At 38.0% G+C, this 26,833-nt stretch overlaps 1 protein-coding gene across 1 annotated transcript in view; it reads left to right on the top strand.

The window, feature by feature from the left end:
- Window positions 1-26,833, top strand: part of SKA2 (spindle and kinetochore associated complex subunit 2) — a 54,198-nt gene that overhangs the window by 23,433 nt on the left and 3,932 nt on the right. Inside the window, exons 2-5 of the mRNA XM_036757863.1 lie at window positions 8,856-8,945; window positions 13,943-14,119; window positions 21,479-21,605; window positions 23,211-23,247. Of these exons, the coding sequence (XP_036613758.1) occupies window positions 8,856-8,945; window positions 13,943-14,119; window positions 21,479-21,586 (375 nt within the window). The 3' untranslated portion in view covers window positions 21,587-21,605; window positions 23,211-23,247. The remainder of the gene's footprint in view (window positions 1-8,855; window positions 8,946-13,942; window positions 14,120-21,478; window positions 21,606-23,210; window positions 23,248-26,833) is intronic.

Consider the following 26,833-nt stretch of genomic DNA (forward strand, 5'->3'; position numbering starts at 1 on the left):
CTTAAAGTACTGTGCAATGCATGTGACTTTCAATTATATATAATATTTTGACATTAGTTAAAAATCCAAGGGAAAACTATTATACTTTTAACTCATCTTAAAAACTGTGGCATGATGAAGAAACTCCCAAAGTTGAAGACCCTAGACCAAACCAGGGCTCTGTACCTCCTGCACACAAGGATAAAACACCTATTAAGAGGCTGTTGAAGGGCCTCCAGAGGAAGTGTTCTTCAAGGTTCAGAGTGCTCTGGTTCTGTGGCTGTCTTGGAGCTCACCCATTGTTATGTCATCCCCCTGGAGCACTACATGACAAGCCTGATGCCCCTGCAGAGGGCAGTCACTCCCTGGAAGACTCCCCCACTCAAATCCATTCTTTCCACCAAGATGACTTCCTGAAAACCCTGGAGCATGTTGGCCCCCAGCTCACTTGTGTCCTCAAGGGTGATTGGCTAGGCCTGTATAGGCACTTTTTAAAGTCCCCTAATTTTGATGGCTAATACCAGCAGCAGCATAGGGAAATAACCTCTGAAGCTGGAGGCCCTGCATCTGTATGTGATCTGTGAGGCAAACATCCTGACCTGAATGAAGGACAAGTCTGAAGTCGAGATCCTTGATCTTGTCCTGAAGCTTCAAGAAAAGCTTATCCAAACTCAGGCTCACTGGCTCCCAATGAAGGAGGAGATGCTGCGGCAGGTGGGTCTGCATATTGACACCATCTTTGGTTCCCTGCCTGATAACCTGCAGGCTATCCTGGCACCCCTGAGATCACCCTGCTGCTCTGGCTTCCAAAGACCTCCAGTTGGGAAGAGAGGGAGGAATAGAGGTTGCCCAGTCCTGCCAAATGGGAAGCTAGGTAGCCCAGTGGATAGAGTGCCAGGCCTGGATTCAGGAGGACCTGAATTCAAATCCAGCCTCAGATACTTACAGCTCTATGACCAGGGCAAGTCACTTAATCTTGTTTGCCTGTTTCCTCATCTATAAAATGAGCTGGAGAAGGAAATGGCAGACCACTAGTATCTTTGCCAAGAAAACCCCAAATGGGTTCTCAAAGAGTCGGACATGGCACTGAAATGATTGAACAACAACAAAAACATTTATTAAGCACCTACTATGTGCCAGGCACTACATTAAGTGCAGAGGATAGAAAGCCAAAAGACAGTCCTTGTTCTCAAGGAGCTCACAGTCTAATGGGTGAGACAACATGCAAGCACTTATGTATAAACAAACTATAACAGGATAAATTGGAGATAATCAACAGAAGAAAGGCACTAGAATTAAAGGGGAATGGGAAAAACTTCCTGTAAGAAGCGGAATTTTAGCTGCGACTTGAAGAAAGTCAGGGAAACCAGGAGGCAGATATGGTAAGGAAGAGGACATAGGAGACAGCTAGTGAAAATGCCCTGAGTCAGGAGATGCCCTGTCTTGTTCAAGGAGCAGCCAGGAAGCCAGCATCACTGGATTGAACAGTATGTGGTGGGTTATAAGCTGAAGGGGAAGGGTAGGTTATGAAAAGCTTTGAATACTCAAGATTTTATATTCAGCCCTGGAGGTTATAGGGAGACAGTGGTATTTATTAAGTGTGTGACATTGTTACCTCTTTACTTTAGGAAGATTACTTTGACAGCTTGAGTGGAAGATGAACTGGAGTGGGGAGAGACTTGTAGCAGGGAGACCAACAAGCATACTATTTCAGTAGTCCATGTATGAAGTGAGAAGAACCAGTACCAAGGTGACAGCAGTGTCAGAGGAGAGAAAGGTGTACATAGAAGGTAAAATTGACAGGTCTTGGCAACAGATTGGATAAGGAGCATGGGAATGAATAGAGAATGATTACCTGGATTGCAAGCCTTAGGGACTAGGAGTATTCAACAGTAATAGGGAAGTTAGGAAGAGGGGAAGGTTTTGGGGAAAAGATAATGAGTTCAGTTTTGGATATATTGGGTTTAAGATGTCTATGAGACATCTATTTTGAGATATCCAATAGGCAGTTGAAGATGAGAGACTGGAGGTCAGCAGAGAGGTTAGGGCTAGATAAATGTATTTGAGAATCAGCATCTGGATGAAGATGCCAGCAAAAGAGCCTGAAAAGTTGATAGGTAGGAGGATAGGATAGTGTCCAAAAAAACCAAGAAAGAAGAGTGTCAAGGAATAGAGAGTGATCTACAGTGTCAGAGGCTGTATAGAGGTCAAAGATGAATAAAAATATAATTACATTTGGCAATTGAGAGATCATTAGTGACTTGGATGCAATAATTCATTTGAATGATGAGGTCAGAAAACAGAGTGTAGAGAGTTTAGAACAGAGTAACAGGAGAGGAAATGGAGACATTGATTGTAGAGGACCTATTTTTTTTTCCAGTTACATGTAAAAACAATTTTTAACATTCTTTTTAAAAAATTTTGAGTTCCAAATTCTCTCCCAGTTCTCCCTCATTGCAAGCAATTTGTAATAGGTTATACAATGTGTTATCATGCAAAACACAGTTCCATATTAGTCATGTTGTGAAAGAAAACACAGACCAAAAAAAAAATCCCAGAAAAATAAAGTATTAAAAAGTATGCTTTGATCTGCATTCAGGCTCCATCAGTTCTTTTTCTGGAGGTGGATTACATTTTTCATCAGTAAGTCATTCAGAATTGTCTTAGATCATTATATTGCTAAGAATAGCTAAGTCATTCACAGTTGATCATTGGACAATATTGCTATTACTGTGTATACTGTTCTCCTGGTTCTGATCACTTTACTTTGCATCAGTTCATGTAAGTCTTTCCAGGTTTTTCTGAAAGCATTCTGCTTGTCATTTCTTAGAGTACATAGTATTTCATCATAATCATATGTCACCACTTGTGACATTACCCTATTAATGGGCATCCCCTCAATTTCCAACTCTGCCACCACAAAAAGAGCAGGTATAATTATTTGTCTATGTATGGTCTTTTTTTTTAATCTCTTTGGGATACAGACCTAGTAGTGGTATTCCTTGTCAAAGGGTATACACACTTTTAAAGTCCTTTGAGCATAGTTCAAATTGCTCTCCAAAATGCTTAAATCAGTTAACAACTCTGCCAGCAGTGCTTTAGTGTCCCAGTTTTCCCACATCCCCTCCAGCATTTGTCATTTTCTTTCTGTATCATATCAACCAATCTGATAGGTGTGAGGTGGTAGATAGGAGTGAGGGTGATACCTCAGAGTTATTTAATTTGTATTTCACTAATCAATAGTGATTCAGAGCATTTTTTTCATGTCTATATATAACTGATTTTTTTCATCTGAAAACTGCCTACTCACGTGCCCCGACCATTTATGAATTGGGAAATGGCTTGTATTCCTATAAATTTGACTCAGTTCTTTATATTTTCAAGAAATGAGGCCTTTATCAAAGAAGCTTGCTGTAGAAATTTTTTTCACAGTTATGATTACTGTGCATTTCTCTCCATCTTTTTTTTTCATTTATCCTGTTCTCTTTCCTTTCACCCTGTCCCTCTTCAAAAGTGTTTTTGCTTCTGACCATCACCTCCAATCTGCCGTCCATTCTATCAGCTCTCCTACTTCTCTTAAAATCTTTCCCTCTTATTTCCTTGTGGGGTAAGATAGATTTCTATTCCCAACTGATTGTGTATATTACTTCCTCTTTGAGCCAGTTCCTATGAGAGTAAGGTTCAAATGTTGTCCATCACCCTTCCAACTTTCCCTCTGCTGTAAAAGCACTTTTGTGCCTGTTTTATCTGAGATAAGTTACCCCATTCTAACTCTCCCTTCCTCCTTTTCCAAGTTCATCCCTCTTTCTCACCCATCCCTCTTTCTCACCCTTTAATTTCATTTTCTTTGATATCCCGTCATAGCCATCCTTCTTTCCCACCCCTTTGTTTTATTTTGGATATCATCCCATTATAGGCTACTTACAGCCATGGATTCTGTCTATGTACACTTATCCTTCTAACTGCCCAAATAATGATAATGTTCTTAGGAGTTACAAGTATCATCTTCCCATGTAGGAATGTACACAGTTTAACCCTATTGAACCTCTATGATTTCTCTTTCCTATTTACCTTTTTATGCTTCTCTTGAATCTTGTATTTGAAAGTTAAATTTTCTTTTTAGCTCTGGTCTTTTCTTCAGGAATGCTTGAAAGTCCTGTGTTTCATTAAATATGTCCATTTTTTCCCCTGAAGGATTATACTCAGTTTTGCTGGGTAGGTGATTCTTGGTTGTAGTCCTAGTTCCTTTACTTCTAGAATATCATATTCTAAGCCCTCCAGTCCTTTATGGTAGAAGCTGCTAAGTCTTGCGTTATCCTGACTGTGGCTCCATGATATTTGAATTGTTTCTCTTTGGCTGCTTGCAATATTTTGGTCCTTGATTTGGGAGCTCTGGAATTTGGCTATAGTATTCCTGGAAATTTTCATTTTGGGATCTCTTTTAGGAGGTGATTGGTGGATTCTTTCAATTAATCATGGCTTTCAGGTAGTCCAAAAAATTCTTACATTACATCTCCTAGATGTACTTTTCAGGTTAATTGTTTTTTTCCAATGAGATATTTCACATTTTCTTACATTTTTTCATTTTATTTTATTGTTTCCTTATGTCTCATGGAGTCATTAGTTTTCATTTGCCCAATTCTAATTTTTAAGGAATTATTTTCTTCAGTGAGTTTTTATACCTCCTTTTCCATTTGGCCAATTCTACTTTTTAAGGAGTTCTCTTCAATGAATTTTTGTATGTCTTTTTCTGGCAATTCTGATTTCTATGGCATTCTTCTCTTCAGTGGATTTTTGTACCTCTTTTACCATTTGGCCTATTCTCATTTTTTAAGTGTTTTTTTCTTCAGTATTTTTTGTGCCTCCTTTATCAAGCTATTTGACTCTTTTTTCATGATTTTCTTGCATCGCTCACTTCTTTCCCCAATTTTTCCTCTACCTCTCTTATTTGATTTTTAACATCTTTTTTTTTAAAGCTCTTCCATGAATTCTTTTCTTTGAGGCTTTGGATATAGCTGTTTTGCCATTATTGTCTTCTGAGTTTGGTGTTTTGATCTTCCCTGTCACCATAATAACTTTCTATGGTCATGTTCTTTTTTGTTGTTGTTGTTGCTGTTATTATGTGCTCATTTTTTCCAGTCTATTTCTTGACTTTTAACTTTAAGTTAAGTTAAAAGTTGGGCTTTGCTCCCAGACTGGAGCGGGCACTTTGCCAAGCTTCTGCTGTTTTCAGAGTTAGGTCTGGGTGTCTGTAAGTTTTCAGTTCTTCCAAGATGGAATGATCTAGTTACTGTTCTCCTGGCCTGTGCTTTGTTCAGTGAGTTACCATAAACATTCTTTTCTGCCCTGGAACTCTGACCAGAGTCCCCACCGCCCTGTGATATGCTCTAATGTGCTAGTGTCTCTTTTCACCTAGGGATTGCAACTTGGAACCATGTACAGGCAGTGCAACAGAGTCTTGCACCCGTGCCAGCAAGGGGTCCCCTATAATGTCCTTCTGTTCAGTTATCTGACCCCTTTCCATCTGTGGACTGAGCTCCAGAAGCCTCTCTGCTTCCAGTTCAGTCCCTGTCCCCTCTCCAGCCCAGTACTAGCTTGCCAGGGCATGGCCTGTGCTAGACTGTGCTCCATTCTCACTCCAGTGAGACAGACATTTCCTGCTGACCTTCTAAGTTGTCTTGGGCTGGAAAATTGTTTTACTCTGTCCTTTTGTTGGTTCTGCCACTCCAGAATTCACTTTGCAAAGTTAAAGTTATTTATAGGGGAATTTAGGAGAGCCCAGGTGAGTCCCTACTTTTATTCTGCCAGCTTGGCTTAAGCCTAGAAGGCCTTCAAAAGGAATTTATGCACAGAAGACATACAGGACAATAACTGATGGGGATGAATGGATCAAAGTGAAGGGTGTTTTTATTACGGGAGAGATGTGAATATGTTTATAGGAAGTAGTGAAGGAACCAATCGCCAAGGAGAGACTGGAGATAATAGAAGGAACAATCTGCTGGAGAAGGGATGGAATGGGATCACTTGATCGCCTTGACAAGGAGAAGGGCCGTCTCATTAAGTGAGACAAGGGTGAAAGTGAAATTAAATGGCAGAAGGCATCTTAGGAGACGTAAGTTGGAGAGGAGAAGAGGAACCTCTCAGTCATTAGCCTCAAATTTTTTTGGTGAAATATGAGGCAAGGTTCTCAGCTGAGAAGGTTGGGAAAAGGTGATCCATGGTAGAAGTTTGAAGAGGGATAAAAAGATCTGGAAAAGCTACTCTGTTGAGTCGGACAGCGGGTTAGTTAGGGAGGCGTAAAAGCATCGCCTTGTATCAGTGAGAGCCCACTTGAGATTATGTCACATGAATTCGTAGTGGATCTCATTAGTGCAGTTTCATCATTTTTTGTTGAATATGAATCTGTTCTTTTTTTCTCCCCTTTCCTATTTGCCACCTATATGCTCAAGTTAGGCTAGCATACCTCCAAAGAGAAAAGATAATGCTTGTGATGAGGGGAAAGGACATTCTGTTTTATAAACTTGATCTTATTTTTATGGATGTTTTTAGTTTTTATGTGATTACTTTTGAAATCTATCCCTCTTCCTCCTCCGCTATCCATTGACCCATCTTTTGTAATAAAGATTTTAAAAGAAAATAGGTTTTAAAAAAGTAGTTCAATAGGACTAACCAACATATCAGCTTGTGTCTAATAGTGTATGTAGACAGTGTTCCATACCCATAAGTCCTATACCTCTGCAATGAAAGAAGGAGGTAAATTTTTTCAGCTTTTTCCCAGAGCCATGCTTGGTCAAGATGATTAGGGATCATTGTTTCTTTCTTTTCATTTCCTTCCCCCTTCCCCTTCTTCCACCCCTCCTCTCTTTCTTTTTGCTTTGATGTCATTATAAATATTTGAATATTTTTCTCTTGATTCTTTTTACTTTCTCTGCATTAATTCATATGTTTTCCTAGATTCTTCATATTGATTTCATGCAGTTCAATAATATTCCATTATTAATTTACCAGTTTGTTTAGCCCTTTCCCAGTTAATGGGTACACAAAATTTTATTTCTAGGTCTTTGCTACTTGCTACAGGAACAACATTCATTTCTATTATCTCCTGAATTTTTTCTCTATTAAGTTATTGAACATTTTTCCCGCCCCAATAGCAGTAGCTTTCCCTTTTTGAGCACTACCAGCAACATAGGTCCTTCCCAGATATACAGACCGTTGATACCTAAAATTTTAACTGTTGGGCTACATGTGTAACATGCAACCCTTTAAGACTTTGTATTGTTTATATTACGTTATATACTAGGCTCTCTCTACAAAAGAAAACAAGTTAGTAATAGTTTTCTTGGTTAATAATAGTTGTAAGTCTATCTCATACCTATCAGATTGGCTAATAATGACAAAAGGAAAATGACCGATGTTGGAGAGAATGTTGGAAAATTGGGACACTAATGGACTGTTGGTAGAGTTGTGAACTGATCCACCCATTCTGGAGGGCAATTTAGAATTATGCCCAAAAGGCAACCAAATTGTGCATACCCTTTTATCCAGCAATACCACCATTAGGTTTGTATTCCAAAGAGGTCATAAAAAAGGGAAAAGGACTTAGATGTGCAAAATTATTTATAGTAGCTCTTTTTGTGGTAGCAAAGAATTGGTAATTGAGGGGATGCCCATCAATTGGGGAGTGGCTGAACAAGCTGTGTTATATGAATGTAATGGAATACTGTTGCGCAATAAGAAATGATTAGCAAGCAGATTTCAGAAAAACCTGGAAAGACTTGAATGAACTGATGCAAAGTGGAATGAGGAGAACCAGGAAAATATTGTACATTGTATCAGCAATATTATGTGAGGATCAACTAGGAATGACTTAGCTCTTCTCAACAACACAGTGATCCAAGACAAATACAAAGGACTCATGATGGAAAATGTTATCTATATCCAGATAAAGGACTCTGAATGCAGATTGAAGCATACTTTTTTCACTTACTTTATTCTTTTTCATGTTTTTTTTCCTTTTGATCTGTTTTTTCTTTCACAACTGTGGCTAATATGGAAATAAGTTTTACATGATTGCACATGTAAAACCTATATCAAATTGCCTACCATTTTAGGAAGAAGAGTGGGGAGGGAGGGAGAAAAATTTGGAACTCAAAATCTTGTAAAAATGAATGCTAAAAATTGTCCTGACGTGTAATTGGGAAAAAAATTAAAGTATTATTTAAAAAAATAGTTAAGTCACAGTCAAATAGTTTGAGTATCATTGGTTATCAAATGTATTTTGAATTTTACTTTAAGTCCCCACAATGGAAAGTAGCTTTCTCCTTCCCTTTTACTTTCTCATTCCCTCTACCTCAAAAGATAATACATTATTTGCCATATCTGAACAATTTGTTTTAAACTTTTTTTTCCTCTTAAAAAGAGAAGGCATAATCTCCTCTTGTATAATATAGTCCATGTTGGTCTATTCTGATAACATGTTGCCCAGAAATTTTTTCAGGTCCTAAACATGCAGCATAACTTAATGATTTAAACTTGGAAAGACTGAGGGACAGCTTGTTTCTTAACCATGTATTGTTCCAACAAAAACAGCATATAGTTAGCTGGATAGTTTCAGTATTTCTTGGGAACTTTTGAGTTCCTTCCTAGTTCACAGGAAAAGGATATATATAAATACAAAAATATGTAACCTTACAGTGACTCCTTATACCACATTGTTTGATCTTTTCAGTCATTGTTTTTCTGTGTTGACCTTTCAATTACATATAAAAATCTAAGGGAAAGGGAGGAATGGGGTAATAAAACTATCAAGCTACATTTTGGTTATGTGTTTATGCCTCATAAATTAATACCTTTTTGTCTACTCTTGCATGTCTTAGTTCCAGAAAGCAGAATCTGATCTGGATTACATTCAACACAAGCTGGAATTTGAAGTCAAGAAAAGTCTTCCTGATGATTCGTCAGGAGAGGTAACATACAATAAATGTATTGTTTAAAAATATTTTGAAATAAGATATTACTCTGTGGCTGTTAGATCATATGGCATATATTTTGTTGGTAATACCAGCTGTGTAACAAGCTATTTGATCTTGTATATTTGTAAGGCAAGTGTCACAACATCTGTGGTGACCATGAATATGCCTGTATAGTTCTGTATCACAGAATATAAGAAACTCTCCATATAGAAGACAGAAGAAGTAAAACACATATTCAGACACCAGAGGATCAAATCCCAAAACCAATAACACCAGTTCGACATAGCAGCAATTGTATCCCAAAACCAGTAAGTCCACTTCATTATAACAGCAAGGAAATTAAAACGCAATATTGCAGTAGGGAGCCAAGCCATCCCCTGTAACCTTCCCCTCTGCTGGTGCCTTCCTATAAACACTCACTCACAAATCCTAGCTGTTCTCCTGCCTTCATCCTCTCTTCCTGCAGTCCTGAGAGCTTAAGGCTACCCTCAGAGTATATGTGTCCTTTTTAGGGCCTGAGGGCTTCACACCTCTCCTGACCTAATTAGCAAAAGGGTGTGGGTCTTCCTACAAACAAGTCTCCCCTAATCAAGCTTCCCTTAACTAGCTCCACCTGAGACTTATTAAGGGGATTAATGGGCAGGGGAAGATCTTTAATCACATTAACACCATGTTTTGTAAGATTGTAATTCTGAATGTTCCTTCCAAAAATACCAATCTCGATGTACTATACCAATCTCGATGTACCGCAAGAGTCACCTTTTGTCCCAGTCTTCCAATAAGTTCTCCGAAGGAGGTTAATCTAACATACAGGGACGTTTTTCACTTTCCCTTGAGAGGCATAGTGGAAATAGAACTGATTCTGGAATTAGAGGACTGAGGTTTTCTAATCTTGTCTCTGACTTACTACCCCATGTGATCTCAAGCAAGTCACTTCCCTCAACTCTTTGGGCTTCAGTTTCTTCATCTCTAAAATGAGGGGGTTGGCTTAGATCAGGGATGGGGAACCTGCAGTCTTGAGGCCACATGTGGCCTTCTAGATCCTTGGGCGTGGCCTTTTGACTGAGTCCAAGTTTTACAGAACAAATCCTTTTATTAAGGGGTTTTATTCTGTGAAGTTTGGATTCAGTCAAAGGGCCACATTTGAGGACCTAGACGGACACATGTGGCCTTCAGGCCACAGGTTCCTCATCCCTGGCTTAGATGGTTTCTAAGGTCCCTACTAGCTCTAAATTTATGATTTTAGGATTAAGAGCATACCAGTGAGATGTACAAGCCATTTGTTCTTTTTTCAAACATGCTTTTCTTTGACAACATCCTTCACTCCATTTCTCCTTTAATAGTTCATTATTCTAGAGCTGTGTCCTTCAGTATAATCTTGTTAGTAGCAGAGAATGACAGGATGTAGATAATTGACACAAGATACTTTCTAGAGATATCTAGAAATAAGAAAACCTATGAGTACTGAATTGTACCCTCACTGCAGAAATAATGGGGATTAGAATTGCAATCTCTGAGATGGACAGGACTCTTGAGATTTTTAGGAAGCAAGTACCCATAAGAATTCTTAGAATTCAGTAGGCCCGATTTTTCTTTCCTGTTCCCTTTCTCCTCTTTCTTATGACTCTCCTTAGTTCATAACCTCGTTGTCTTGGCTCAGTGTTGGCTCCTCATAATTTGTATGGGCAAGGCTGTGTGTTATACTGGAAAAACACTGGATTTGAAACTAGAGGATCCAAATTTAAATATAAGCTCTATTACTTATTACTTATACAACTGGGCAGTTCATTTCTCTGGGGCTCAGTTTCCTCATGATCTTCTAAAAGTTTCCTCTAGCTCTTAAGTTGAGTGATCTAGTCCATTCTATCTTCCCTACTACCTTCTTTCTTCTAAGGGAGTTAGTATGTATTTGGTGTTTCCTCCTTTTCTTTCACTGATTATCTAATGCCACCTTACTTAAGCAATCTTATTCCCATTCATAGGCACACATCCTTTTGTTCCTTCTCTCCCATTTCTTGCCCTGTTATGTCAGGAAAATCTCCCCATTATTCCATCTTCTCTTCATTGCATTCATGAGCTAAAACATTATCTCCAAAGAGCTGTTAAGTGTAAAGAGTAGTGTTAATGACACAACTGGATCAAAGGAAAAAAAGCTATATAGTCTCAAGTGAAATTAGACAAGATTTAAAAAATCAGCTCCATTAACATGAGAGGCTCTTGAACATATCCAAAAGACTTCTTCAGAATCTCCACAAAACACTCACTCTCTCTCTCATCCATCCAGATCTAATTAAATCAGCTTCCTCCTTCCTCTCTAATATCCCCTAACCCCTAACCTGGCTCCTTTGCAGAAGTGGGTAACCATGGTTATAGAACACTGTGTATAATGTCAGACTTTTAAAAATATGTTGTTTACTTTTGTGAAGTTTTTTTGCTTCTTTTTTTCACACTTTATTATAAGGAGTGGCTCTCTATGAATGGGAAAGGGGAGATGCAGTGTGAACTCTAGGTGGTATAAAAATGGTATCGATAAAATCTATTTTTAAAATTCTCAGGCATCAGCATCTAAGTAAAAAAAATGTTCATTTGTGGTTTTATTTAATTACTAGTATAGCAACCATATTTTTCCCTACTAATCTCCATTGAAAATGTATTATTGTTTCATTATGTTCTGAGAAATGATGAGCAGGGTACTTTTAGAAAAACCTGAAAAGACTTATATGAACTGATGCAAAGTGAAGTGATCAGAACCAGGAGAACAGTGTATATAGTAACAGCAATATTGTACAATAATCAACTGTGAATGACTTAGTTATTCTCAGAAATATAATGATCCAAGAATTTATGATGAAAAATGCTTTCCATCTCCAGAGAAAGAACTGGTGGAGTCTGAATGCAGATCAAAGCATACTTTTTAAAAAATTTCCTTTTTGGGGGGGGGGAGGGGTCTGTGTTGTCTTTCACAACATGACTAATATGGAAATATGTTTTGCATGACTGCACATGTACAACCTATTTCAAGTTGCTTGCCTTCTCAATGAGGGGGAGGGCAGGGAAGGAAAGAACTTGGCACTCAAATTTTTAAAACTGAATGTTAACAATTGTTTTTACATGTAATTGAAAAAAATAAAACAATTAATAGCTCCACTAATAGTACATCAGTGTGCCTATTTTCTGATAACCCCTCCAGCATTTGTCATTTTCCTTTTTTATTGTCTTAGCCAGTCTGATAGTTATGAGGTGACATCTCTCACAGAGTAGTTCTTAGACTCCTGTTAGATAACAAGTATAATCCTTTGCAAATGTTTAGTGTTCTATATAAATGTCAGTTATGATAGTGGTTTGATATTAATCCCAGTTGAAGCTAAGGGCAAGGAAGGAAGGAAACAAGCATTGAGAGCCTACTATGTGTCAGGCACTGTGCTAGGTGTTTTACAAATATTATCTCATTTTATCCTCACAATAACTGTGGGGAATAGGTGATATTATTATTACTCTTATTTTATATTTGAAGAAACCAAAGTTAGCAGAGGATAAGAGACTTGCACAGGATCACACAGCTCTAATACGTGTCGGAGACCCTATTTGAACTGAGAATATTCTGAAGAAGAGGGATAATTAAAGTATCAGAGATGAGGAGGTATAAGAATGGTGAAATTTGCTAGTGAAAGGAGAAAACAATCTATTCCTCCGAGCTAAAAGGGAGGAATGAGAGTATTGACATGGAAATGAACATCCTGGGACAATAAGAAAAGAAGACTGAGCTTCTGCTGGATGTTTTCAAGTTCCTTTATAAAGCAGAAGGTAAGGTAGTCTACCAAAAGAGGGTAGCAGGTGGTTGGGACTAGAAGCTCAGGAGATTGACAATTTGGAACTGCTAATATGGGGAAATAACAAAGAATTAATAAAAGGGCTGCAAAGCCATAACTAGCAATTCACATGCACACTTGCAAAAAGGGCAGAAAATTTACTTGTGACAAGTAGCATTTAGTGTACCCTCAATTGAACTTCTTTTTGAGGTGGTAAATCAATTTTTAAGCATGTTTTATTGATACTGATTTCTTTTAAACATTACTATAACTTCCCAATGGCAATCTCCCCTCCCAAAATAGAACCATCCCTTGTAACAAATAAATACAGACAAGCAAACTAATCAATACTTTGGTCATATCTGAAAACTCTTACTACATTTTGCACCTACTATTGTTCGTTAACTCTTTGCTGATAGGCAAGAGGCATCCTTTACCATCAAGTCTTCTGAAGTCACAATTTCTCATCACTGCATTTGCTGACACTCAAATCTTTTAGTGATGTTTTCCTCTACATTATTGTGATCATGGAAAATGTTCTTCTGGCTCTATTTACCTCACTCTGGATCGGTTTATATAAATCTCACAAGGTTTCTCTATATGCTTCATGATTGTCATTTCTTATGGCACCATAGTATTTTTCCTTTACATTCATATGCCCCAGTATATTCAGTCATTTCCCAATCAGTGAATACCTACTTTTCCTTCCAGTTTTTTACTATTATAACAGAAAATCACAACTCCAAAATATTTTTGTATATATGAGACCTTTCCCTTGTTCTTCAGCCTCTTGAGTATATGTCTAGTAGCAGCGTGGGTCAAAGGGTTTGCTTCTGTTTAGTTAAGACTTTTTTAGTATAATGTTTCGTTCAAGTAGGACTTTAGAACTTAAGTTTTTTTGGGTGTGTGTATGATTTTATATGTAGATACACATGCATATGGCTGTGTGTATATGTATACACATGTGTATATACCAAGTCATTATAACTGCTTTGAAGGCAGGGCTTCTCTCACATTAAGGGGAACAAAGTATATCTAAATAATATCCTGAATATATTTGGTAGTGAATAAATACCCATTTAAATGACTAAAAATTTGCTATCCTGTGACATGAATATTGTCATTTTTTATTTAAACATAATATGGTTTCTCTTTTCTGTTTATGTTTTCCATCCGATATAGGAAAATCCACTTACGCTGTTAAAGGAATTGTCAATGATGAAATCTCGATATAAGACTTTGTGTGCCCAACTGGAACAAGTTGCTGTTGAACAGAAAGAGTCTATGAACTGTATTCGTGCTACTTTGAATAATACTATGAAAATGGTACAGCAACTAGAGCAACAAGCAGATCTGGAGGTAATACTTATTTTAAGTTCTCTGTGTCATAGAACAGAAAGAACAAACCACCTACTGAAAATGTTTAAATGACTTTTGTACTTAGGGTTATAACAGTTGATTTGACATATATCCTTGGCTTCCTAAAGTCACAATTCAAATCATCATCTTTTTACACTAAATTCAGGTCCCATAATAACATATAGCTGGCCCTTGGTATATTATGCTTCATTTAGGGGAGAGAAGTTATTACTTTGGGAAAGGGAAGCAAGTTATCCAAACACTAGCAATTTGATCTTTCTTTTAGAAGCAGCTATCAGTATTTCAGAAGAACTTTTTGTTCCTTTTATCTGCGACCGCAAGAAACAGTTTCTTTAAACCTTATACCCCTGCTGTCAGCAAGTGACCTCAGACCGAAAGATTGGAGCTAACTGAACTGAGTTCCTTCAGTTCCCATTCACTACATCCTAAACCCTCTCTTATCTCCACCCTTTCTTCCTTCCTTTCTGTTGAATAAGAAAAGATAGCTTTTTTTTTTCCCCAAGTTAACTCTACTACTTGTATCGTCTACCCCATCCTTTCCTGCCTTCCCAAAGCACATCCCTTCGCTCTCCTGCAACCTCGATCTTACCTTTTCCACTGGTGCTTTCTCCTTTGACTTTAAAAGATCTAACTCTTTCAAAACCATTGGGAATAGTAATTTTGAATATTTCTGCCAAGCTCGTGCCTAGCCTATCACATTTCATTCCATTATAGAAATCTAAAGAATTGGGTCTTCCAGCCCTTCAAACTGAGATTTAAAGATTGGAACAGCTTTAATCTTCACTGTTGGCTGTAGTCTACTATTGACGTGTCAGTTCCTTTACTGTGCTTATAGCAATAAAATTTACAAAGCTTCTCCCTAAGAAACATACTGGAGAAAGGCCTATAGAGGCCTTTTGGCGCAATGGGTAAAGACCTGGGCTTGAAGTCAGGAGACCTAGGGTTCAGATCTAGGTTGGCAGTGTGGTGCAGTAGAAAGAGCTGTTGTGGATTTGGAGTCAGAGAACCTAGGCCCAAATCTCACATCTGAGGTTTCCTAGCTCCATGTACTTTAATCAACTCACTTAACCTCTCTGGACTTTAATTTGCTCATGTATAAAGAGAGGGAGTAGACTAGATAAGACTTTCCAGTCTAAATCTAGATCCTGTGGTCCTTTGTAGGATCCCAATCCATGTCCTGTTCCTTATACATGTTATGTACGTATAGCGCCAGGTTAAGCTCTGGAGTCTTTCCTCTCTCTCTTTTGGTGATCTAATCACCTTCCATAGATTCAGCTATCAGCTACCATCTCAACAGGCAATCATTAGGGATTTATTGCCTGCTCTGTGCCAAGCACTGGGGATACAAAGTCAAAAAAAGAATTAATTGAATTGGGGGTGGAGCTAAGATGGCAGCTGGAAAGCAGGGACTTGCTTAAGCTCTCCCCCAAATTCCTCCAAACACCTGTCGAAAATGGCTCTGAACAAATTCTAGAGCTGCAGAACCCACAAAATAGCAGAGGGAAGCAGGTCTCCAGCCCAGGAGAGCCTGGATGGTCACTGGGAAGGGTCATATGGTGCTGGGAGAGGAGTGCAGCCATGCCAGGACAGACCAGACTGGGAGTTGGCCAGAGCAGGCCTTAGGGCCATGAATCATTGAGCTGTGGCAGTAAACACCAGACCACAGAGCAGGTTAGTGGGAAAACTGCTGGGTTAGAGAGCAGTCCGGCTGCAGCCCTGGGGGTGGTGGAGGTGGCATGGCAGCAGCAGCAGGAAGCTCCTGTGGCTGCTTCCAGAGCTCTAGTGTCAGCTGCCCTCTGGAGTCCCTGGCTCACATGGTGAGAGGAATCAAGCGGTGGATCAGAGTGGGAATGCAAGGAGTGCTTTGCTGGCACACAGGCAGGTTCTCTTGCTGTGCCCTGCTTGGATCTGGGTCGCAATCCTGGTTGGCAGTTCTTGGGGGAGGAGGAGTGCTGCTATGGCAGAACTTGCAGTGACAGTGGAGTAGAAGTAGCTCTGAAAACAGCAGCACAGCCTCTAAAGCTTGGGACAAAACACTCTCTACAAGCAATCATGCCCTGACAAAAAGCTCAAAGATCAAGTAGTTGGCTGGGAACATGAACAAGCAGTGAAATAGGACACAGACTCAGAGTCTAGAATATCTTTTTGGTGACAAGATCAAAACATACAGCCAGAAGAAGTCAACAAAGTCAAAGAGCCTACATCAAAAGCCTGCAAGAAAAATATGAATTGGTCTCAGGCCATGGAAGAGCTCAAAAAGGATTTGGAAAAGCAAGTAAGAGAAGTAGAGGAAAAATTGGGAAGAGGAATGAGAGTGCTACAAGAAAACCATGAAAAACAAGTCAATGACTTGCTAAAGGAGACCCAAAAAAATACTAAAGAAAATAACACCTTAAAAAACAGACTAACCCAAATGTCAAAAGAGCTCCAAAAAGACAATGAGGAGAAGAATGCCTTGAAAGGCAGAATTAGCCAAATGGAAAAGGAGGTTCAAAAGACCACTGAAGAAAATACTACCTTAAAAATTAGATTGGAGCAAGTAGAAGCTAGTGACTTTATGAGAAATCAAGATATTATAAAACAGAACCAAAGGAATGAAAAAAATCAAAAGACAATGTGAAATATCTCATTGGAAAAACCACTGACCTGGAGAATAGATCCAGGAGAGATAATTTAAAAATTATTGGACTACCTGAAAGCCATGATCAAAAAAAGAGCCTAGACATCATCTTTCAAGAAATTATCAAGAAAAACTGCCCTGATATTCTAGAGCCAGAGGGTAAAATAGAAATTGAAAGAATCCACTGATTGCCTCCCAAAAAAGATCCCAAAAAGAAAACTCCTAGGAATATTGTCACCAAATTCCAGACCTCCCAGATCAAGGAGAAAATACTGTAAGCAGTCAGAAAGAAACAATTTGAGTATTGTGGAAACACAATCAGGATAATACAAGATCTAGCAGCTTCTACATTAAGGGATCAAAGGTCTTGGAATATGATATTCTGGAGGTCAAAGGAGGTAGGATTAAAACCAAGAATCACTTGCCCAGCAAAACTGAGTATCATGCTCCAGGGCAAAATATGGAATTTCAATAAAATAGAGGATTTTCAAGCTTTCTCAATGAAAAGACCAGAGCTGAATAGAAAATTTGACTTTCAAACACAAGAATCAAGCGAAGCATGAAAGGGTAAACAAGGAAGAGAAATCATAAGGGACTTACTAAAGTTGAACTGTTTTGTTTACATTTCTACAGGGAAAGATGATGTGTGTAATTCATGAGACCTTTCTCAGTATTAGGGTAATTGTAGGGAATATACCTATATATAGACAGACAGCACAGGGTGAGTTGAATATGAAGGGATGACATCTAAGAAAATAAAACAAAATTAAGCGGTGAGAGGAATATATTGAGAGAAGGAGAAAGGGAGAGATAGAATGGGATAAATTATCTCACATGAAAGTGGCAAGAAAAAGCAGTTCTGTTGGAAGGGAAGAGGGGGCAGGTGAGGGGGAATGAGTGAATCTTGTTCTCATGGGATTTGACTTGAGGAGGGAATAACATACACACTCAATTGGGTATCTTACCCCACAGGAAAGTAGCGGGAAGGGGATAAAAAAAAGGGGGATGATAGAAGAGAGGGCAGATGGGGGAGGAGGGAATCAAAAGCAAACACTTTTGAAAAGGGACAGGGTCAAGGAAGAAAATTGAATAAAGGCAGACAGGATAGGAAGGAGCAAAATATAGTTAATCTTTCACAACATAAGTACTGTGGAAGGGTTTTGCATAATGATACACATGTGGCCTATGCTGAATTGCTTGCTTTCTTAGGGAGGGTGGGTGGGGAGGGAAGGGGGAGAGAATTTGGAACTCAAAGTTTTAAAAGCAGATCAAAAAAAAAAAGTTGTATTTGCATGCAACTGGGAAATAAGATATATAGGGAATGGGGCATACAAATCTATCCTGCCCTACCAGAAAGTAAGGGGGAAAGGGCATGGGGGGGGAGTGGGGTGACAGAAGGGAGGGCTGACTGGGGAACGGGGCAATCAGAAAATATGCCATCTTGGAGTGGGAGGGGAGGGTAGAAATGGGGAGAAAATTTGTAACTAAAAATCTTGTAGAAATCAATGTTGAAAACCAAAATAGTAAATAAAAATGATTTAAAAAAAAAAGAAAAATAAAGAAATAACCCCTTCCCTCAAGGAGCTTGTTAGGGGAAACATCATGTACATATATAACTAAATACAGTAAACACAAAAGAAGATACAAAGTAATTTTGAGTGGGGACATTAGGGGTTGGATGGGATTAGTTAAGGCTAGGGATTCTAAGGAGCAGAGGTGAGCAGACAGGGATTCCAAACTTGGGCAAAGGCCCAAAAGGCAGGAGAAGGAACCTCCTATATGATGAACCACAAGTAGGCCAGTGTGGCAATAAAGGAGAATGTTAGAAGGGAATGGTATGTAATCTACCTGGAAATGTAAACTGCAACCAGATTGTGATTAGTGTAAAGTTCAAATGGAGGATTTTCTGTTTTCAGTTAGTAGGGAGATATTTCTGCCAGGAAATGTGCTTTAGGAGCATCACTGACCACTGTACAAAGGATGAATTGGCAAGGAGAAAGACCAGGTACAGGGAGGCCAATGAGGAGGCTATTGTAGGAGTCCAGGAAATGAGGACCTCTTAGGTAATGGCTTTGTGAGTGGAGAGGAGGAGGAAGATGGGGGCCACTTTAAGAGAGTAGCATTGACAAGACTTGACAAATGATTTCTGACTACTTACTGGATATTTCACCCAGATGTCATATTAACATCTCAAATTCTTCATGTATACTATGTGATTTTTCCTTCAAAGTCTACCTTTCCTCCTAACTTCTTACTTCTGACCAAAGCTCTGACATTTTTTTCATTTTTCTACTCACCCAAGTTCAAAACCTGAGTCATCTTCAGCTTTTCATTCTCACTTGCCATCCCATATCCAATCAGTTGTCAAATCTTATGGATTCCATCCCCTCAACATCTCCCATGCCACTCCCCATCTATCTAGTCAGAGAATGCTCACACTAGTCCAGATTCTTAGCACTCTTCTCCTGAACTATTGCAATAGCTTTCTAATTGACTCCTTGCACTCAATCACTGTTCTTTCCAATCCGTCTTCTGTATAGCTGCCAAACTTATATTCCCAAAGTACAAGGAATCTTCACTCCCCTACTCAAAAAGCTTCAGTGGCTCCTCATTATCTTTACAATAAAATACAAATTCATTTTTTCAGCATTTAAAGTCTTTCACTTCAGTTCACATTTCCAGGCTGATGAGTCATTACTCTCCTGTGTCACTCTAATTCCAGCCAAATGCTGCTGGCCTACTTGCCGTCCCCCCAATAAACATTTTGTCTCCCACTTGAACACAGGTTGAACCCTGTGCTTGTAATGCTCTCTCTCTTTATCCCATGAAATTCCTAGATCCTTTTAAGGTTTAGGGGCCTTTCCTGATCCCAATACTCTCCTGTATAACTTGTGTTCATTTCTCTCTGGAGAGGTCACATCCCTGTAGTAGAATCCCTTGAAGTCAAAGACTATCTCATTTTTGTATTCGCAGCCCTCCTCCTATCCTAGCGCATAGAAGATGATTAATCAGTGCTGGGTGATTGATTGTTATTGATTTTAAAATACTGTAGTAGGGCATACAAAGACAAAATAAAACAGCCCATGCCACTGAGAAGCTTATATTCTACTGCACTCATTTCTAGACCCCTTGCAAATGCTTTCTGCCTTTATCCCTCTACTGAAACTGCTGTTTGAAAGAAGCTACCAATAATTTCCTAATTTCCAAATCTAATGGCCTTTTCTCAGTTCTTATTTTCTTTAAGTATTCTATGACATTTGCTACTGTTGAGTACCTCTGCCTTCTTAATAAGATCTCTTCTCTTGATTTCATGACAGTGAACTCATCTGGTTCTGCCTCTCTAACCACTTCTCAATCTTTCCCACCTCTTTCTCCACCTATTCCTTCATTGTAAAGCTACTAAAAGAGTCTGTCCCTGACCCACTTCTCTGAATTCTCCCTGTTGGTAATCTCATCCATTTTCATGGCTGTGGCTTTCACATCTATGTGGATTATAGTCAGATTTATATGTGTGTGTATGTATGCGTGTATGTACACACACCCCAAACCTCTGCCAGTGTCCAGACTGACATTTTTAGTTGTCTACTGGGCATCTATACTGAGCTGTCTTTCCAGCACTTCAACTTAAAACTTGTACCTCCTCCTGACTTATTTCATGTAAGGGCACTATTATTAGCCCAATTACCCTGATTGGAAACCAGTCCTGTCTTAGATTCCTCATCTCTTACTTTCTCCCCATACAAGCACATTCAGTCAAGTGTTCCTTTCAATTCTACCTCTGTGATGGCTTTTCACCCCAACCTTAAACATCCACTCTGAAATGTGACCCCTCCTTCTCTCTGACTGTCTAAATTCTACTCATCCTTCCAAATCCAGTTCAATCCATTTTCCTCTGTGAAATCTTTCTAGCCCACGGTAACCTTTACCTCTTCTAAATTCCTTTGACACTTATTATCTATGTCATTCATTCAGCATTTACTCATGTTTGATTTTGTTAAATCTTGGCTTATTACCTAAATTTTGTCTTTTCAACGAGATTATAAATTCCTTGAAACATTTTTTAATGATAAAATTATCCCCGCCCCCTTCAACATCAGACAGTGCATTGTACAAAGTGCGTATGCTCAATGGGTTTTTGTTGTTTTTGATTTCTGTTCGTGTTCACCTAGGTGACTAGGTAGCAAAGTGAATAGGATGCTAGGCCTGGAGTTCAAATACGAGGCCTCAAATACTCACTAGCTTTGTGAACCTGAGCCAGTCACCTGACCTCTATTTACTTGACTTAACTCATCTATAAAATGAGGATAATAATCACACCTGCCTCCGAAGGTTGTTGTGAGGATCAAATGAGATGATAATTGTCAAGTGCTTAGCACAGTGCCTGGTGCATAGTGAAGTGCTAAATAAATGTTGGCTATCATTATTACTATTTTCATACAAATCTGATTTTCTAAAAATGGGTTTACTTTATGGGGTTGGGAAGAAAAATATAAAATAAAAGACCAAAGAAGAGAGATGTGGATATGAATGATGCAACCTCTCTCTTTAATAACTGGCATAGTACAATGTAATATATTGAATTGTTTCATCTTTCTCTTCCATAATTTGAGATCATATAACTAGTAAGACTATAAAAAAATGTATTTTACTGTAAAACTTAGAAGCCTAAAGCCTAAAGAATATGAAATAAGGACCATATTGTATTCTTTCTTATCTAGTTGTCACCTCTGACTAAGGAAGAACAGACTGCAGTACAACAATTACAATCCCATTCAACGTGCCAGACTTCAGGAGGAATGGACTTACATAAGACAACTCTAATGTAGTTTTCTAGCATGAGTTTTTGTATGTAAATATTTAATATTTTGTTTTCTGTTTGTATGCTGTCTTTATTTTGAAAGGAGAAAAGAACAATTAGCACTATTAAATCCAGAAGGAAACCTGAAATAATGTATTTCAAAGGACTATTAGGTTATGTGTGTGTTGTTTCATTTACAAAATTTATATAACTGTATCAATTAAAAAATACATGCACGCTATCTAATCCAAGGCAAAAAAAAACCAGGTTAATAAGCTGAGACAGTAGATATGGAAATTCTGAGGGGGAAATGGAGGAAGATGCAGAGGGACCCTGGGGAAGTTCATAAGACAAGAAGCAAAGAAATCGAGATGACTGGACAGTAAAAGTATCTGCAGGTGAATAGTGTTTGCTCCATGTGAATCCTTCCATTTGCTTTCATTTATTCAACAATAAACACCTATTATGTATAAGTCATTATGCTAGATACTTTCCTGATTTTATGTACACACTCATTTAATTGAATATTATTCAATAATGATTTTAAGTAGTTTGATGTAAAGACCGTTAGACCAGTCTGGTTACTTGAGTTATATGCCCAATTTTGCCTTGACTAGCGGCGTTACTTCTGGGCAGTCGCTTAAGATCTCTGTGCTTCAGTGTACTCATCTGCATAATGGGAATAATATGCCTATCCCAGCCTACCTCATAGGGATGTTGTGAGAATAGTCACCCAGTCAAGAAGAAGCATGGTGAAATTAAAGGAGAAAGGATATGTAAAGGTATAATCACCTGTGTTATTTTTTATGGTTAGACATCATTGGTGCACATAATTGTTTGTACCCATGTGGCTGGTTATGGCCCAGTTGTGACTTACCAACCTTCTGGTGTAATACGAGGTATAACAAGATAGGAGGTATATCTGAAGAGACATCAAACTGGCTTCTTATGTGGCTCAAGAAATTTCATTTTGTTCACCCCACCATCTAGCTTGGCTGCTGTTGTTTTCCATAAGCTGGTGGCCATGGTCTCTGTAATGTTTCAGAAGGCCCTCTTATCTTGACTTGACTTTCGTTCATCCCTCTGCACAGCAATTGTTTTTTATTTGGCCTTTCTATGTTGTACGTAAGAAAAGCTACATAAGCAGAATTCAAAGAAATGTGCAGCTGCCCCTGTTTGATTATCAGTGTTTTTTGCCTGTTAGGTTTCAATAATAGTAGTAGGCACTACAAGGATGGGAGATAAATGCTTATTTCAACCAAAAAACCTGCAAAATTGCAAATAATTGGAGTTTTGTTGTTTTTGAAAGAAGATAAAAGGTATTTTTTGATTCCTATTTAGAGAAACGGTAACATGATTATATTGTTAGTTTGCTCCAAGAAGCCTTTCCTTGAGCTAATTTAGGAGAAGACAGACAACTTTCCTAAATGGATTTCCTGGCAGCTGAGTGGCCCCTGTGGTGGCTCTGACATAGCTGTATTTGGTGTCAGTGTAGGTGAAATTGGAAAGGGGTGGGAAATAGTGCCTGGACAAGGATATAGTTGATAGTACAAAGTTTTTGCAGGAGTTAAATGGTACAACTCATTAAAATGATTAATTTTTAAAATCAGAAGTCAGAAAATGTGAAAACTTTTTATCTTGTTTCCTTTCAGTCACCTTGGTTGAAGTTTTCATCACAACCTCAAACAGGTAAATGCTCCTCTAATTTCTGACAGAAATCAACTTTGTAAAAAATTATGTGTATGTATGATTTTTGTTCCTGAGTAAGGCATCTGTGGTTTATATTTGTTAGACAATTCTCAAATGGTTTCATTTATAATTTGCTTTTTGTGATAGATTAAGATTGCATCTTCAGGATAATCCTTTTAGTAGAGTATAATCTTAGGTCAGGGCTGTTCATTTTAGTCTTTGCATTCCCCTCTTCTAGCAGAGTGCCTTGCAAATAGAAGGCATTTAAATAAATCCCTACTGAATTGAATTGTAGATAGACTATATGTCATTGCTAAACCTAGCTAAAATAATACAATTTTAGGTCTTCCAGGTCCCTCATAGTCTATGTTAACATTGAGAAAACCTAAAACTTTGTATTGCACAGCCTTGATTATTTTTTATTATGAATTGCCATTTCTGAAAATCAATTAGATGAAGTTACTTCTGGAAAAATGATTTTTTAAATTAGGAAGGCATTTGTTTTGGTGTGCTTGTAAAGTAAGTTGCCTTAACCAAGGAGTGAGCATAACTAAAAGAAAAAAAAATTTAAGTACACCAGGAATAACTTTTTGATACTTATTCATTGGTAGATGTAATTCAGATTCCCTAGGATAAGATAAGCCTGCCGTTGTCCCGAAGCTCCACTAATAGATTAGATTTAATTAACATAGGTATCTAAAACAATGCATATCTAAAGATATGGGATATAATATTTGTACTCCATCAAGTTCTTAATGGATACTGTTGAACCATACTGACCAAAAAACCTTTCATTTGCCACCTTCTCAGCCCGGCATGTTAATAGAAGGAGGACTACGTACAGAGATAATGAAGTAGAAAGAATTTTCTGCCCTCAGCACCCATGTAAGAGAGTGGCCAGGATAAATAGTTATTAAAAAGACTCTTGTGATGCTTAACCACAAGGGGGCGCTCAGAGCAGGGAAAATACCAATCTTCCTTTGCTCTTCCCTAGACAGAAGCTAAATATGCTCCAGGGTTCCTTGTTCTTCCATCTGCCCTGGCCTCTGCCTCTTGTAAAGGACCTCTGAAGCTGTGTAAACTTGTACTTGAAACCATCTTCCTTGTCCTTTCCCCTAAATTAACTGAAGGAAAAAGGGTAGAGAAATGACCAGTTTGTATTTGTACCTAATAATTATTGGAGCCCTCACACTGATTGAGCATTCATTTGAGGGGCTTCATTTGCAGTAAATTTGCACATTGAAGCAATGTAGTTGAGATGAGTACTTTAGGCAGGTAATGGTAAAAGGAAACCTTGTTAACAATGGATAGTTTTTCATTGTTACTTTTGTGACATCAAGAACATCATACTTTATTTAAGAGTTGAAAAAAATTATCAACATCTGTGGGAAAAGCCCATTTAAAAATATTTAAATTAAACATTTCCTTACGTAAAAAGAAGAGCAGAACAATTCTATCCTTGCTATGGGGTAGGCTGCCAAGAGAACCAAGCCCACAGGATTGCTCTAGGTAGATCCTGGTAAAAACAGATTTTGTATAGCTCATTACAAGTTATCAAGTCTTTATAGGAGTATGGAAGCTCAGATCATCAACAAATTAGTACAAGAACAGTATAGTTTAGGAGCTGAGAAACTACCATAGGCAGTAACAAAGTAGAGGTACAGTGGTTTATTGAACTCATTACTGGAAGATTATTGACAATGGCAAGTTTCATCAAGCCTGAAATAAAGATATTTGTATTGGTAACCTATAGATTTAGGATACATATAAGTATATACTCACATACACATATATGTATACACATATATGTGTGTTTTATATGTATTTGTATACTATATATTTTTAAAATATACACACATTCAGAAATCTGATTAGGAAGAATATTATGTAAATAGAGAGAAAGACACAACTAATAAAATCTAAGTTTTCAGATTCTTACTGTAGTTTTTTACCAGAATTCTTGACTATTATTTGATCTGGTGTGAATGTCAGTGTTTTGCTGGAGTGGATATGTTGAGGCTGGGGTGGGGCTGCCTCCTGTCCAGGTAACTGTCTTGTCTGGAAGTCATCTTTTTTACACTGTGAAGATTTAGGTACATCATCTTTTTGAATCAATTTTTAAGGTTCTAGAAATCTAGAACCATGTCCTGTACTTCTTTGCATCCTCTAATGATGAGCCTCTCTGAACTCAGCTACTCTGGTTTTCGGATGAGCTGGTTCTGTGGTGGTGGTCTCATAAGTAGCCTATAGGCAGAGCTGGCCTGACGTTGTAGAACCTGCCCGAGCTTGCACTTTCCTACCAGGAGTTTCTAGATTCCCCATTCACCTCCTCATTCCCATACCAGTGAGGTGTCAGAGAAAGACTTTAGTGTGGTGGCTTTTGTCTAGTCTGATAAGATGTAAGGTTATTGATTAATACAAGCTGTAGCATCCCAAGGGAAAAAGCTTTTTTTTTTTAACCTTATGATGTCACATTTTTTTCTATGAAATCACCTTTTTTATTTTTTCCCACTTAATACTACTTTTTTTTTTCCAGTTGCATGTGAAGATAGTTTTCAACATTCACTTTTATAAAATTTTGAGTTCCAAATTTTCTTCTCCCTCCCTTTCCCCTCCCCCCAAGATGGCAAGAAATCTGAATTAGGCTATACATGAATAATCATATTAAGCATACAAGAATAAGCTTTTTAATAATTCATACCTTAGATTTGAGGCAGCTTGTAAAATTAAATATGTAAAACAAGACAACTTAAATTTTCCAAAGCATATAGCAAAACAAAAAACACATAATAAAAGCACCTAACAAAACCAAATAGAATGAGCAAATGTTACCAGGTACCTGAAACTGGTTCATTGTTGAAGTTGAGCACTAAATTTAGCTCTGAGTATCCTGGTAACTAAGGTAAAAAGGGATATATATATATATATATATATATATATATATGTGTGTGTGTGTGTGTGTATATATATACACACATATATATATATACACATATATTTATGTGTATTTCTTGCTGTCTGATTAAAAGAAAAAGTGCAAGTTTTTTGGAGGGTGTCTTTTTCCTGCTGTTGAATTTCAAGGAAAAACGTTTTATCACATGGATCCTTATGTCAGGGACATTGGATAACGGCAGTGGTTTTACAGAAGACACAAACTGAAATTGACATTTCTTACATCAACTCTATAAAAGCTGAAGGCATGGCATTAAATTTTAACTCAAGCATTTCTGTCCTCAGCTGAGCAAATATGGTCTAGGTATATTACTTTCTGATGAGCCAAATTAATTCAGTTTGGAGAGCCTAGAGCAAAGATATCAAACATGCAACCCACTACATTCCCTACTGTGACCTGAACTGGATTAAAATGTAATTGGGAAATATTTAACAAAATACAATAAAACAGATAATATTAATATGCTGTTTTCTAAGTCAATATGCAGCCCACAGGGATCCTTATTTCTGGACTGAGGAGCCCTGTTTCTACTTGAATTCGACAACATTGGTATAGAGTAAAGGAGAGTTAACTTACCTGTTAAACTCTTTCAAATACCAGACATTTCTAAGGAGCTGTTGACAAGTACAAGAT

The sequence above is a fragment of the Trichosurus vulpecula genome, chromosome 4 (genome assembly GCF_011100635.1).
Source record: "Trichosurus vulpecula isolate mTriVul1 chromosome 4, mTriVul1.pri, whole genome shotgun sequence".
Taxonomy (NCBI): Eukaryota; Metazoa; Chordata; class Mammalia; order Diprotodontia; family Phalangeridae; genus Trichosurus; species Trichosurus vulpecula.